General features: G+C 46.9%; 1 protein-coding gene across 9 annotated transcripts in view; it reads left to right on the plus strand.

Annotated features, from left to right (window-relative positions):
• Positions 1-14,513, plus strand: part of LOC119978749 (TOM1-like protein 2) — a 130,989-nt gene that overhangs the window by 47,210 nt on the left and 69,266 nt on the right. For all 9 annotated transcript variants that reach the window (XM_038820592.1, XM_038820589.1, XM_038820596.1 and 6 more), the window contains 3 exons: positions 586-664; positions 1,235-1,384; positions 14,295-14,429. In XM_038820592.1, coding sequence (XP_038676520.1) covers positions 586-664; positions 1,235-1,384; positions 14,295-14,429 — 364 coding nt within the window. The remainder of the gene's footprint in view (positions 1-585; positions 665-1,234; positions 1,385-14,294; positions 14,430-14,513) is intronic.

Here is a 14,513-nt window from a genome sequence, read left to right on the forward strand (position 1 = left end):
CTATTTACAGTGTGGCGAGACTTGTAAACAGATGAAACACTTGTTCCACCAACCCAGTCAATCTATCTGCCTCTGCTACCGTTTCAATTTCTAATTTTTAAATAACATGCAACCACCAGAACACATTCCCAATTACTGGACTTCGTGCTTTTCATTTTATCATTCTTTCCTAACGATCTGTCCCTGATATTTCAGAACAAAAACTGGGTGACTATCAGAATCCAAAGTTTTCCACTTTACATCACATTCATTCTAAACATGTCCAGGATATTAAAACTGACACAAACTTTGTACAGTTAAATTGGTTTAATGATGCAAGATCACAATGTGCAAAGTTTGTTTCAATTAACAAAGGATATGGATTCTGCTATCACCTTAGTCACTCACTCCTGTAGTATTGGTTATCTGCCACAAGTGGTCATTGCTGCACATGCACATAAAATTTCTTGGTTTCAAGGATAGGATGAGTTGAAGTGATGGCCACAATTTTTGTTTTTATCAATTGCTTCCATTATTGCTGTTCTGTACCTTGCATCAAAGAACTGATCTTATTTTCTTAAAAGATAAAAATCATCCCTTTTGTAGGCCAAAGGATGCAATAAGGGCTCTCAAAAAAAGGCTGAGTGGAAACAAAAACTATCGGGAAGTGATGCTTGCTTTAACGGTGAGTGGAAAAAAAAGGGCTGTTTTATTTTTCATCTAACCTTGAACTATTTAAAGTGGCTTGGTCGGCCATTTGTGGGCCTGGAGGCACAAGTAAGCCAAACCAGTAAGCATGTCCGAAAGGATCTGATGGGGTTTTTGCAAAAAAAGTCCCTGATTTGTTAGTTAAATTGAAAGCTGCCATGATTGGATTTGAACCCATGTTTACAGAGCATTAGCCTGGACCTCTGGATTACTAGTCCACTGATGTTAGCAGTGTACCACCATTTCTCCTGAACAGCCTTCATAGAAATGTCCTCAAATCCACTGAATAAGAAGTTGATCATGTAATCAATTTCTCAGAGTTTTTGACATTTTGCTGAAGAGTGGTGTTGCAACTGGCAGCCATCAAAATTAATAGCTAATTCTACCACCAGTGATCTTTAAGATGAGCTTGGAGCATTAAAAGAAAATGTTCTACTCCATTACTTTTATAGGGGAAAGTACAAAAAAAATGTTCCATCACATGTTTGCTGTCTCAGATTAACCTGTTGCAAGTTCAACAAATTGTTTATTTCACTTTCATAATTAGATTTTGGAGACATGTGTTAAGAACTGCGGTCATCGTTTCCATGTCCTCGTGGCCAACCGTGACTTTGTTGATGGTGTATTGGTAAAAATTGTCTTGCCCAAGAATAATCCACCTGCTATTGTGCAGGATAAAGTCCTTGGATTGATACAGGTAAGTGTTTTTACATTTTAAAGAAACATTTATTTCTCCCATTTTGTAAATACCAATTTATATAAAAGTTTTGAAAACAACTTTCAGATTTAAGATATTATATTTGGTTTAAAATAAATCGCTTAAAAATCTATGGAAATAAATCTAGATTTTTGCTGCTGTTATTATGAACTTGAGATTAAAAACCATAGAAAATAGGAACAGGAGGAGTCCATATGGCCTCTTGTGCCTTCACTGCCATTCAATATGATCAAGGTTGATCCTCTCTTTCAATGCCATACTCCTGCTCTTTCCCCATATCCCTTGACACCGTTGGTGTCTAGAAATCTATATATTTCCTCCTTAAATATATTGTGACTTGGCCTCCATGACCTTCTTTGGTAGAGACTTCCACAACTTCACTGCCCGCTAAAGGAAGAAATTCCTTCTCATCTCATTCTGAAATGGCCTACCCTAGTATCCCGAGACTTTGACCCCTTGTTCTAGAGCCCCCATTCAGGGGGAACGTTATCCCTGCTGTTACAATCCCAGCTGATGTTACGACTGGGCAGTCAGATCCCCAAATGGAACCGTGGTTCAGTAGATCATAACTTTACTTTTTACATTCTCCTCACCATTCACATTTCTACTTAGTTTTGTGTCATCAGCAAACTTAGAAATATTGGTCAGGATTCTCTCAGCCCAGGGCCGGGCCGGAGAATCCCTGTGACCGGGCCACGCCACCGCAACGCCGGCACGTGATTCTCCGCAGAGGGGAGAATTGGCACGGCGTCGGTCGCGGGCCGCTCTACACGGCCAGTCCGCCGGTTCTCAGCCTGGGCTGGGCCGAGCAGCCGCAGTTAAAACGCTGAGTCCCGCCGGAGCCGTCCATACCTGCTCTCAGCCAGCAGGAACTCTGCATGCAAGGGTCGGGTGGTGGCCTGTGCGGGGGGGGGGGGGGTCTCCGACGTGGCCTGGCCTGCAATCAGGACCCACCAATCGGCGGGTCGGTCTCCGTCCCCCAGCCTCTTTTCCTACATGGCGGCCCCTGTACTCCTGCGCCATGTTGCGTCGGAGCCGGCGCATTGAAGGAGGCCACGCATTTGCGCCACTGCGCGTGTGCACATTGGCGCCAGCGCCACTGCGCATGCGCGGATCCCACGGCGCACGGTTCATGCCGGGATCGGCAACTGGAGCGGCGTGAATCGCTCCAGTGCCATTCTGGCCCCTTGTAGGGGCCAGAATTACACCTGGCAGCGGCCTGTTCACGCTGTTGTAAAACGCGACGCCGTTTACGACTGCGTGGACGCTCTGCCGCGGGATCATAGAATCCCACCCATTACATTTGGTTCCTTTACCCCAGCTGTGGCCCAAGCACTGATCCCTGCAGTACCCCACTAGTCACTGCAAGCTATTTTGAAAAAGACCTATTTATTCCAACACTCCCCTCCGTGACTGCTAACCGATTCTTAATCCATGCCAATATATTACCTGCAGTTTTCCATGTGCTTTAATTTTTCACACTAACCTCTTTTGTGGAATTTTAAGCTTTCTGAAAATCCACATCCATCTACTGGTTCTGGTTTCTCTATTCTATTAGTTACGTCCTCAAAAAAACTCTAGGTTTGTCAAAGATTATTTTTCATTCATAAATTTATGTTGACCTCTCTAATCCCATTGATATTTTCTGAAGTGCCGTGTTATCACATCCTATACAATAGACTCTAGTATTTTCCCTACTACTGATGTTGGGCTAACTGGCCTGTAATTCCCTGTTTTCTCCCTCCCTCCTATTTTAAATAGTGGGGTTACATTTGCTAACCTCTAATCTGCTGGGACTGTTCCTGAATATACAAAATTTTAAAAGATGACAACCGACGCATCTGCTATTTCCGTGGCTACCTCCTTTAGTTCCCTGGGATGTAGATATCAGGCCCTGGGGATTTATCAACTTTCATTCCCATTATTTTCTCGCGCATTAATTTCTTCAATTCCTCCTTCTCACTAGACCCTTGGTTTCCTAGCATATCTGGGAAATTATTCCATGAAGATAACAAGTAAAGGGATCAACGGCCACCATTATAGACAGTTGCCCTTTTAATGGGTTCAGGCTCAATTTAGACCATCCTCTTATAAAGACCAGGCCAATAGCTTAGACCAGGTTAGAAGGTATATACTACAATTGCACTTCAGACTCCATATTATTCACGAGTCATGCCATGAAGTATCAGCTGGTTTGTTATAACAATGGCTCATTTGTTCAATGTAAGTCACTAATTAATTTTTTTTTAAAATAATTTTTATTGAAAAATTTTGAATTTATACAACAACATCGAACCATAATAAAATACCAACAATAACAATAATGATAGCAATCATAAACATTCGCCCCTCCTCAATGAACAACACAACATATTAACAACAACTTAAATTAACACAATGTTAAGTTACATAACCTTAGAGAAAAGAAAAAAAATTAGAAACCATAATAAGGAACACCCCCACCCCACCCACCCACCCACCACCACCATGAGTTGCTACTATTGACCAAGATACCTATCTTTGAGCCAGGAAGTCCAGAAAAGGCTGCCACCGTTTGTAGAACCCTTGTATTGATCCTCTCAGGGCAAATTTGACCCTCTCCAATTTTATAAATCCCGCCATGTCACTGATCCAGGTCTCCACACTTGGGGGCCTCGCATCTTTCCACTGCATCAAGATCCTCCGCCGGGCTACTAGGGACACAAAGGCCAGGACACCGGCCTCTTTCGCCTCCAGCACTCCCGGCTCCACCGCAACTCCAAAAATCGCGAGTCCCCACCCTGGTTTGACCCTGGATCCAACCACCCTCAACACCGTCCCCGCCACCCCCTTCCAGAATATTTCCAGTGCCGGGCATGCCCAGAACATATGGTCATGATTCGCTGGACTCCCCGAACACCTGGTGCACCTGTCCTCACCCCCAAAGAACCTACTCATCCTAGTCCCGGACATGTGGGCCCGGTGCAGCACCTTGAATTGGATGAGACTAAGCCTCGCACATGAAGAGGAAGAGTTGACTCTCTCCAAGGCATCCGCCCAAGTCCCGTCCTCTATCTGCTCCCCAAGTTCCCACTCCCATTTAGCCTTCAGCTCCTCCACTGACGACTCCTCCACCTCCTGCATTACCTTATAAATGTCAGACACCTTCCCCTCTCCGACCCACACCCCCGAAAGCACTCTGTCCATCGCCCCCCGCTAGGGCAGCAAAGGGAACTCCTCTACCTGTCGCCTAGCAAACACCTTTACCTGCAAGTATCTGAACATGTTCCCTTGTGGGAAGCCCAAATTTATCCCCAGGCCTGCAAACCTCCCACCAATAAACAGGTCCCTCAATTTACTCATGCCCACCCTTTGCCACCCCATAAATCCCCCATCATTGTTCCCCGGGACAAACCGATGATTTCCACCCAATGGAGCCTCCATCGAGCCCCCTGTTTCCCCCCCTATGCCGTCTCCACTGTCCCCAGATTCTTAGGGTCGCCGCCACCACCGGGCTCGTGGTATACCTCTTGGGAGAGAGCGGCAACGGCGCCTTTGCCAAGGTACCCAGGCCCGTACCTCTACATGACGCCATCTCCATTCTTTTCCACGCCCCCCATCACCCATTTACGCACCATTGACACATTGGCTGCCCAATAGTACCACAAAAGCTATCCCTCCCTCGCTCCAGGAAAACCCTCTTCACTCTCGGAGTCCCACACAAACTCAAAATACTGCTAGTCACCCTCCTAAAGGAGGCCCTGGGGATGAAGATGGGCAGGCACTGAAAGAGGAACAAGAACCTCGGAAGCACCGTCATTTTGACGGACTGCACCCTCCCCGCCAACGACAATGGCAGCATGTCCCACCTCTTTAACTCCTCCTCCATCTGATCCACAAGCCTGGTGAAATTATGCTTGTGAAGAATCCCCCAGCCCCCGGCCACCTGCACCCCCAGGTACCTAAAACTAAGCGGGAGCCTACCAATTCCTTCCTCCTGGTCTCCAGGGTGCACCACAAACACCTCACTCTTGCCTAAATTTAGTTTATAGCCTGAAAAGGTCCCAAACTCAGCTAGCAGCTCCATCACCCCCGGCATCCCTCCCACCGGGTCCGCCACATACAGTAACAGGTCATCGGCATACAACGACACCCTATGTTCCTCCCCACCTCGCACCAAACCTTCCACCTCCCTGAATCCCTCAACGCCATCGCCAACGGCTCGATTGCCAATGCAAACAACAAGGGGGACAGGGGGCAACCCTGCCTGCTCCCTCGGTGAAGCCGGAAGTACTCCGACCTCCTGCCATTCGTGCCACACACGCCATCAGGGCCTCATATAGCAGCCTCACCCATCTAATAAACCCTTCACCAAATCTAAACCTTCCCAACACCTCCCATAAGTACCCCCACTCCACTCTATCGAAGGCCTTCTCTGCATCCACGCCACCACTATCTCAGCCTCCGCCTCAATCGCCGGCATCATGATGACATTCAACAACCTCCGCACATTTGTGTTCAGCTGCCTTCCCTTCACAAACCCTGTCTGGTCCTCTTGTACAACCCCTGGCACACAGTCCTCTATCCTGGTGGCCAGGATTTTTGCCAGCACCTTGGCGTCCACATTGAGGCGAGATATGGGCCTGTATGAACCACACTGCTGGGGGTCCTTGTCCCTCTTTAAGATTAACAAAACCAGCACCCGCGACATCGTCGGGGGCAAAGTCCCCCCTTCCCACGCTCCATTAAGTGTCCGCACCAGCAAAGGGCCCACTAGGTCCACAAACTTTTTATAAAATTCCACCAGGAACCCATCCGGCCCCGGTGCCTTCCCTGACTGCATCTGCCCGATCCCCTTAACTAGCTCCTCCAGCTCAATCGGCGCCCCCAACCTCTCCACCTGCTCCTCCTGCACCTTCGGGAAAGAAAGCCCGTCGAGGAACCTCTCCATTCCCCTCCTCTCCACCGTTGGCTCCGACCGGTACAGTTCCCCGTAAAAGTCCTTGAAGACCTCATTCACCTCTACCCACTTCCGCACCACATTCCCACTCTTGTCTCTCACTCCAGCAATTTCCTTAGCCGCATCCCGCTTGCAGAGCTGATGAGCCAGCATCCTACTCGCCTTTTCACCATGTTCGTACACTGCCCCTTGTGCCTTCCTCCACTGTGCCTCCGCCTTTCTAGTAGTCAGCAAGTCAAATTTAGCCTGTAGGCTGCGCCTCTCCCCCAACAGTCCCTCCTCTGGTGCCTCTGCGTACCTCCTGTCTCCCTCCAGCATCTTTCCCACCAGTCTATCCCTCTCACTCCTCTCGCTCCTCTCCCTGTGTGCCCGAATGGATGTCAGCTCCCCAAGAATCACTGCCTTCAGGGCTTCCCAGACCATCCCCACCTGAAGCTCTCCCGTATCATTCACCTCGAGATACCCCTCAATACTTGCCCGGACCCTCCTACACACCTCCTCCTCCGCCAACAACCCCACATCCAACCGCCACAACGGGCGCTGGTCCCGCACCTCCCCCATCTCCAACTCTATCCAATGCGGAGCGTGGTCGGAGATTGCAATGGCCGAATATTCGGCCTCCTCCACTCTCGGAATCAGTCCCCTACTCACCACGAAGAAGTCTATCTGAGAGTAGACCCTATGTACGTGGGAGAAGAAAGAGTTCTCCCGTGCCCTCGGCCTCACAAACCTCCATGGATCCACCCCTCCCATCTGGTCCATAAACCCTCTCAGTACCTTGGCCGCCTCCGGCCTCCTACCCGTCCTAGAGCTGGACCGATCCAGTGAAGGATCCAACACCGTATTGCAGTCCCCCCCCCCCCCCCCCCCCCCCATAATCAGACCTCCAGCCTCTAGATCCGGGACCCATCCCAGCATACGCCTCATAAAGCCCGCATCGTCCCAATTTGGGGCATACACACTAGCAAGTACCACCTTCTCTCCTTGTAGCCTGCCCCTAACCATAACATACCTACCCCCCTTATCCGCCACCACCTCAGATGCCTCAAACGACACATTATTCCCCACCAGAATCGCCACTCCCCGGTTCTTCACATCCAACCCAGAGTGGAAAACCTGCCGCAGCAGAAACAAGCAATAAAGTATTACAACCGACCCTGCAACCCCCAACCCCTAGTTCGAGTCCAGTTTCTCCGTCTGCACGAAGGCCCACGCCTCCTCCGGGGAATCAGAATAATAATGCCGGTCGAAATAAGTTACCCACAGGTGCGCAGGCTGCAACATTCCGAACATTATCTTCTTCTTGTAGAGCACCTCCCCCGCCCGATCATACCCGGACCGCCGCTTAGCCACCTCCGCACTCCAATCCCGGCAGATCCGCACCACCCCACTCTACCAGTTGCTGCTCTTCACCTTCTTGCCCCAGCGCAGCACACACTCCCGATCACTGAACCGGTGGAACCCCACCAGCACCGCACGCGGGGGTTCATTCTCCCCAGGTCTCCCGGCCAGTACCCCGTGGGCTCCCTCCAGCTCCAGGGGCAGATGGAAAGATCCGGCCTCCACTAGCGAGTTCAGCATCGTAGCCACGTAGGTTGTCAGATACGACCCCTCCAGCACCTCCGCAAGGCCCAAGATCCTCAGATTTTTCCGCCTCATGCAGTGATCAAGCTCCTCGCAGCGGTCCTGCCACTTCTTGTGTAGTGCCTCGTGCCCCTCCACCTTACCCACGTGGACCACGGCCGCCTCCTCTCGTTCAGTGGCCTGCGTCTGCAACGCCTTGATGGCAGCACCCTGGGTCGTCTGAATCTCCAAGAGCCTTTTGTTCGTTTCCTGCAGAGAGCTCAGTACCTCAGCCTTGAAATCTGCAAAACAGCGCAGGAGCTGCTTGCTGCTCCTGGGCCCACTGCTTCCACTCCTCTGGTGCTCCGCCGGCCGCCATCTTGGATTCCTTCCCCCGTTTTTTCTGGGGAGCTGCTGCCGTTTTTTTCACCCTTTCCACAAGTTCGAATCATGAAATGCAGAGAAAGTCGATCAGCACACCTTCTCCCACCGGGAGATGTCGAAAAAATTCCGTTTTGGGCTCTAAAAAGAGCCGAAAAGTCCGTTTGAAACGGGAGCTCCCAAATGTGCGGCTTCCTAAGTCGTCGCCACCACCGGAAGTCACTAATTAAACACCTGAACACCAGCATTAGGAGCAAGAGCAGACCATTCGGCCCCTCGCGTATGGTCTGACTTTCGATAAAATCATGGTTGATCTGAACTCCACTTCCCTGTCTGCAGCCCATAACCTTGCCACCAGGATCCACCCTGTCAAGCCTCCTCAGACTTTTTTTACGTGTTTCAGTAAGACCACCTCTCATTCTTCTGGACTCTCTTCACCTTCGGAATCAGTAATTTGAACTTTCTCTGATCTCATTCAAATGGAATTATACCCTTTCTTAAGTAAGAAGACCAACACTGTACACAGAACTCCAGGTGTGGCCTCACCAATGCCCGTTACAACTGCAGTATAACTTGCCTATTTTTATATTCCATTCCACAGTCCAAAGATGTACAAGTTAGATGGATTGACCATGCTAAATTGTCCCTTTGTGTCCAATGGTTAGATAGGGTGACAGGCTAATGGGGAGGGGACAGGGAGGGGATTGGGCCTAAGTAGGGTGCTCGGGTTGAGGCAGGTGGAAGGTTGGTGCAAGCCGAATGACCTCCTTCGGCACTGAAGAGATTCTATAATTCCATTTGTCGTCTCAATCTCTTGCTCCACTGGCATATCAACTGTGATTCATGAACTAAGATACCCCAGTTTCTCCATACCTCCCTCTTTCTCTTTCTCTCGCTCTCTTGCTCGCTCTCTCTCTCTGTCACTCTTTCTCTTTATTTCTCTCTCTCTATTTTTCTTTATTTTTCTCTCTCTCTATTTCTCTCTCTTTATTTCTCGCTCTCTCTCTTTATTTCTCTCTCTCTCTTTATTTCTCGCTCTCTCTCTATTTCTCGCACTCTCTCTATTTCTCGCACTCTCTTTATTTCTCTCTCTCTTTATTTCTCTCTCTTTATTTCTCGCTCTCACTTTATTTCTCTCACTTTATTTCTCTCACTTTATTTCTCTCACTTTATTTCTCTCACTTTATTTCTCTCACTTTATTTCTCTCTCTCTCACTTTATTTCTCTCTCCCCTCTCTCTTTATTTCTCTCTCTCTCTCTTTATTTCTCTCTCTCTATTATTCGCTCGCTCTCTATTTCTCGCTCTCTCTCTCTATTTCTCGCTTGCTCTCTCTTTATTTCTCGCTCTCTTTATTTCTCGCTCACTCACTTTATTTCTCTCTCTCTTTATTTCTCTCTCTTTCTTTTATTTCTCTCTCTCTCTATTTCTCTCTTTTATTTCTCTCTCCCTCTTTATTTCTCTTTCTCTTTATTGCTCTCTCTTTATTGCTCTCTCTCTCTTTATTGCTCTCTCTCTCTCTTTATTTCTCTTTATTTCTCTCTCTATTTCTCTCACTCTCTTTATTTCTCTTGCGCTCGCTCTCTATTTCTCGCTCTCTATTTCTCGCTCTCTATTTCTCGCTCTCTCTATTTCTCGCTCTCTCTCTATTTCTCGCTCTCTCTCTATTTCTCGCTCTCTCTATTTCTCGCTCTCTCTATTTCTCGCTCTCTCTCTATTTCTCGCTCTCTCTCTCTATTTCTCGCTCTCTCTCTCTATTTCTCGCTCTCTCTCTCTATTTCTCGCTCTCTCTCTCTCTATTTCTCGCTCTCTCTCTATTTCTCGCTCTCTCTCTATTTCTCGCTCTCTCTCTCTATTTCTCGCTCTCTCTCTCTATTTCTCGCTCTCTCTCTCTATTTCTCGCTCTCTCTCTCTATTTCTCGCTCTCTCTCTCTATTTCTCGCTCTCTCTCTCTATTTCTCGCTCTCTCTCTCTATTTCTCGCTCTCTCTATTTCTCGCTCTCTCTCTCTATTTCTCTCTCTCTCTCTCTCTCTATTCTCGCTCTCGCTCTCTCTGTTTCTCGCTCTCTCTGTTTCTCGCTCTCTCTGTTTCTCGCTCTCTCTGTTTCTCGCTCTCTCTGTTTCTCGCTCTCTTTATTTATCTCGCTCTCTCTGTTTCTCGCTCTCTCTGTTTCTCGCTCTCTCTGTTTCTCGCTCTCTCTGTTTCTCGCTCTCTCTGTTTCTCGCTCTCTCTGTTTCTCGCTCTCTCTGTTTCTCGCTCTCTCTGTTTCTCGCTCTCTCTGTTTCTCGCTCTCTCTGTTTCTCGCTCTCTCTGTTGCTCTCGCTCTCCCTGTTGCTCTCGCTCTCCCTGTTGCTCTCGCTCTCCCTGTTGCTCTCGCTCTCTCTGTTGCTCTCGCTCTCTCTGTTGCTCTCGCTCTCTCTGTTGCTCTCGCTCTCTCTGTTGCTCTCGCTCTCTCTGTTGCTCTCGCTCTCTCTGTTGCTCTCGCTCTCTCTGTTGCTCTCGCTCTCTCTGTTGCTCTCGCTCTCTCTTTATTTCTCGCTCTCTCTTCATTTCTCTCGCTCTCTCTTCATTTCTCTCGCTCTCTCTTCATTTCTCTCGCTCTCTCTTCATTTCTCTCGCTCTCTCTTCATTTCTCTCGCTCTCTCTTCATTTCTCTCGCCCTCTCTCTTTATTTCTCTCGCCCTCTCTCTTTATTTCTCTCGCCCTCTCTCTTTATTTCTCTCGCCCTCTCTCTTTATTTCTCTCGCTCTGCCTCTCTATTTCTCGCTCTTCTTTATTTCTCGCTCGCTCTCCTTTATTTCTCGCTCTTTATTTATCACTCAATTTATTTCTCTCTCTCTCTCTCTCTCTATTTCTCTCGCTCTCTTTATTTCTCTCGCTCTCTTTATTTCTCTCACTCTCTCTTTGTTTCTCTCGCTCTCTCTTTATTTCTCGCTCTATTTCTCTCGCTCTCTCTCTTTATTTCTCTCTCTCTCTTTATTTCTCGCTCTCTCTTTATTTCTCTCGCTCTCCCTTTATTTCTCTCTCTCTATTTCTCTCACTCTTTTTATTTTTCTCTCTCTTTATTTCTCTCTCGCTCTCTCTCTATTTCTCTCGCTCACTCTCTATTTCTCTCGCTCTCTCTATTTCTCTCGCTCTCGCTCTATTTCTCTCGCTCTCTTTATTTCTTGCTCTATTTCTCTCGCTCTCTTTATTTCTCTCTCTCTCGCGCTCTCTTTATTTCTCGCGCTCTCTTTATTTTCTCGCGCTCTCTTTATTTCTCGCGCTCTCTTTATTTCTCGCGCTTTCTTTATATCTCGCGCTCTCTTTATTTCTCGCGCTCTCTATTTCTCGCGCTCTCTTTATTTCTCGCGCTCTCTATTTCTCGCGCTCTCTTTATTTCTCGCGCTCTCTTTATTTCTCGCGCTCTCTTTATTTCTCGCGCTCTCTTTATTTCTCGCGCTCTCTTTATTTCTCGCGCTCTCTTTATTTCTCGCGCTCTTTATTTCTCGCGCTCTCTTTATTTCTCGCGCTCTCTTTATTTCTCGCGCTCTCTTTATTTCTCGCGCTCTCTTTATTTCTCGCGCTCTCTTTGTTTCTCGCGCTCTCTTTGTTTCTCTCGCTCTCTCTTTGTTTCTCTCGCTCTCTCTTTGTTTCTCTCGCTCTCTCTTTATTACTCGCTCTCTCTTATTTCTCGCTCTCCCTTTATTTCTCTCTCTCTATTTCTCTCACTCTTTTTATTTTTCTCTCTCTTTATTTCTCTCTCGCTCTCTCTCTATTTCTCTCGCTCACTCTCTATTTCTCTCGCTCTCTCTATTTCTCTCGCTCTCGCTCTTTCTCTCGCTCTCTTTATTTCTTACTCTATTTCTCTCGCTCTCTCTCTTTATTTCTCTCTCTCGCGCTCTCTTTTCTCGCGCTCTCTTTATTTCTCGCGCTCTCTTTATTTCTCGCGCTCTCTTTATTTCTCGCGCTCTCTTTATTTCTCGCGCTCTCTTTATTTCTCGCGCTCTCTTTATTTCTCGCGCTTTCTTTATTACTCGCGCTTTCTTTATATCTCGCGCTTTCTTTATTTCTCGCGCTCTCTTTATTTCTCGCGCTCTCTTTATTTCTCGCGCTCTCTTTATTTCTCGCGCTCTCTTTATTTCTCGCGCTCTCTTTATTTCTCGCGCTCTCTTTATTTCTCGTGTTCTCTTTATTTCTCGCGCTCTCTTTATTTCTCGCGCTCTCTTTATTTCTCGCGCTCTCTTTATTTCTCGCGCGCTCTTTATTTCTCGCGCTCTCTTTATTTCTCGCGCTCTCTTTATTTCTCGCGCTCTCTTTATTTCTCGCGCTCTCTTTATTTCTCGCGCTCTCTTTATTTCTCGCGCTCTCTTTATTTCTCGCGCTCTCTTTATTTCTCGCGCTCTCTTTATTTCTCGCGCACTCTTTATTTCTCGCGCTCTCTTTATTTCTCGCGCTCTCTTTATTTCTCGCGCTCTCCCTTTATTTCTCGCGCTCTCCCTTTATTTCTCGCGCTCTCCCTTTATTTCTCGCGCTCTCCCTTTATTTCTCGCGCTCTCCCTTTATTTCTCGCGCTCTCCCTTTATTTCTCGCGCTCTCCCTTTATTTCTCGCGCTCTCCCTTTATTTCTCGCGCTCTCCCTTTATTTCTCGCGCTCTCCCTTTATTTCTCGCGCTCTCCCTTTATTTCTCGCGCTCTCCCTTTATTTCTCGCGCTCTCCCTTTATTTCTCGCGCTCTCTCTTTATTTCTCTCTCTTTCTCTTTATTTCTCTCTCTCTTTCTCTTTATTTCTCTCTCTCTTTCTCTTATTTCTCTCTCTTTCTCTTTATTTCTCTCTCTTTCTCTTTATTTCTCTCTCTCTTTCTCTTCATTTCTCTCTCTCTTTCTCTTTATTTCTCTCTCTCTCTTTCTCTTTATTTCTCTCTCTCTTTCTCTTTATTTCTCTCTCTCTTTCTCTTTATTTTTCTCTCTCTTTCTCTTTGTTTCTCTCTCTCTTTCTCTTTATTTCTCCCTCTCTTTCTCTTTATTTCTCTCTCTCTTTCTCTTTATTTCTCTCTCTCTCTTTCTCTTTATTTCTCTCTCTCTTTCTCTTTATTTCTCTCTCTCTTTCTCTTTATATTACTCTCTCTCTTTCTCTTTATATTACTCTCTCTCTTTCTCTTTATTTCTCCCTCTCTTTCTCTTTATTTCTCTCTCTATTTCTCTCTCTCTATTTCCTCTCTCTCTCTCTCTCTCTCTTTATCTCTCTCTCTATTTCTCTCTCTCTCTCTCTCTCTCTTTATCTCTCTCATTCTCTTTATATTTCTCTCTCTCTATTTTTCTCTCTCTCTCTCTATTTCTCTCTCTCTCTCTATTTCCTCTCTCTCTCTCTCTCTTTATTTCTCTCTCTCTCTCTCTATTTCTCTCTCTCTCTCTTTATTTCTCTCTTTATTTCTCTCTCTCTTTATTTATTTCTCTCTCTCTCTTTATTTCTCTCTCTCTCTCTCTCTTTATTTCTCTCTCTCTCTCTCTCTCTCTATTTATTTCTCTTCTCTCTCTCTCTTTATTTCTCTCTCTCTCTCTTTATTTCTCTCTCTCTCTCTCTTTATTTCTCTCTCTCTCCCTCTCTCTTTATTTCTCTCTCTCTTTATTTCTGCCTCGCGTTTTTCCCATTCTGACAACTCTATCATTCCCATATTTGCCAGTTGCCGAACAGGCAAGGTATGCCCCAAGTGTGCAGTACTATGCTGTCTAAGCTGGGCTGTACCCAAGCTAGTGCTGGCCCCATTGCAAGGCGCACCATCAACTATTTTGCAACAGGCATGCATTTTTGTGCCTTGAGGTTGCAGCCGCAGAAAATTGAGATGCAAGACTGGATACATCGCCTCTGGCTCATTAACTGTGGAACACAGGGCCTAGACTTTATGCTGGGCTGTTTGAACGAGCAGAAATTTAACATGGGTCATAATGGGGAAATGTGCCATGACAATTATTATTCCTCTTTCTGTATGTTGGAAAGATTCTGATACATTGGTGTTTTCACTCCTAGGCTTGGGCTGATGCTTTCAGGAGTAGTCCAGATCTGACTGGAGTAGTTCATATTTATGAAGAGTTGAAGAGAAAAGGAATGGAGTTCCCAATGGCTGATCTGGATGCACTGTCTCCGATACACACACCAGGGAGAGTAAGCGTTGACATAGGCCCAAGTGCAAATGCAGTATTAACTTGCACAAAGACCACATTTTGATAAACACACATAAAATCAGTT

Source organism: Scyliorhinus canicula, chromosome 15 (genome assembly GCF_902713615.1).
Source record: "Scyliorhinus canicula chromosome 15, sScyCan1.1, whole genome shotgun sequence".
Lineage (NCBI taxonomy): Eukaryota > Metazoa > Chordata > Chondrichthyes > Carcharhiniformes > Scyliorhinidae > Scyliorhinus > Scyliorhinus canicula.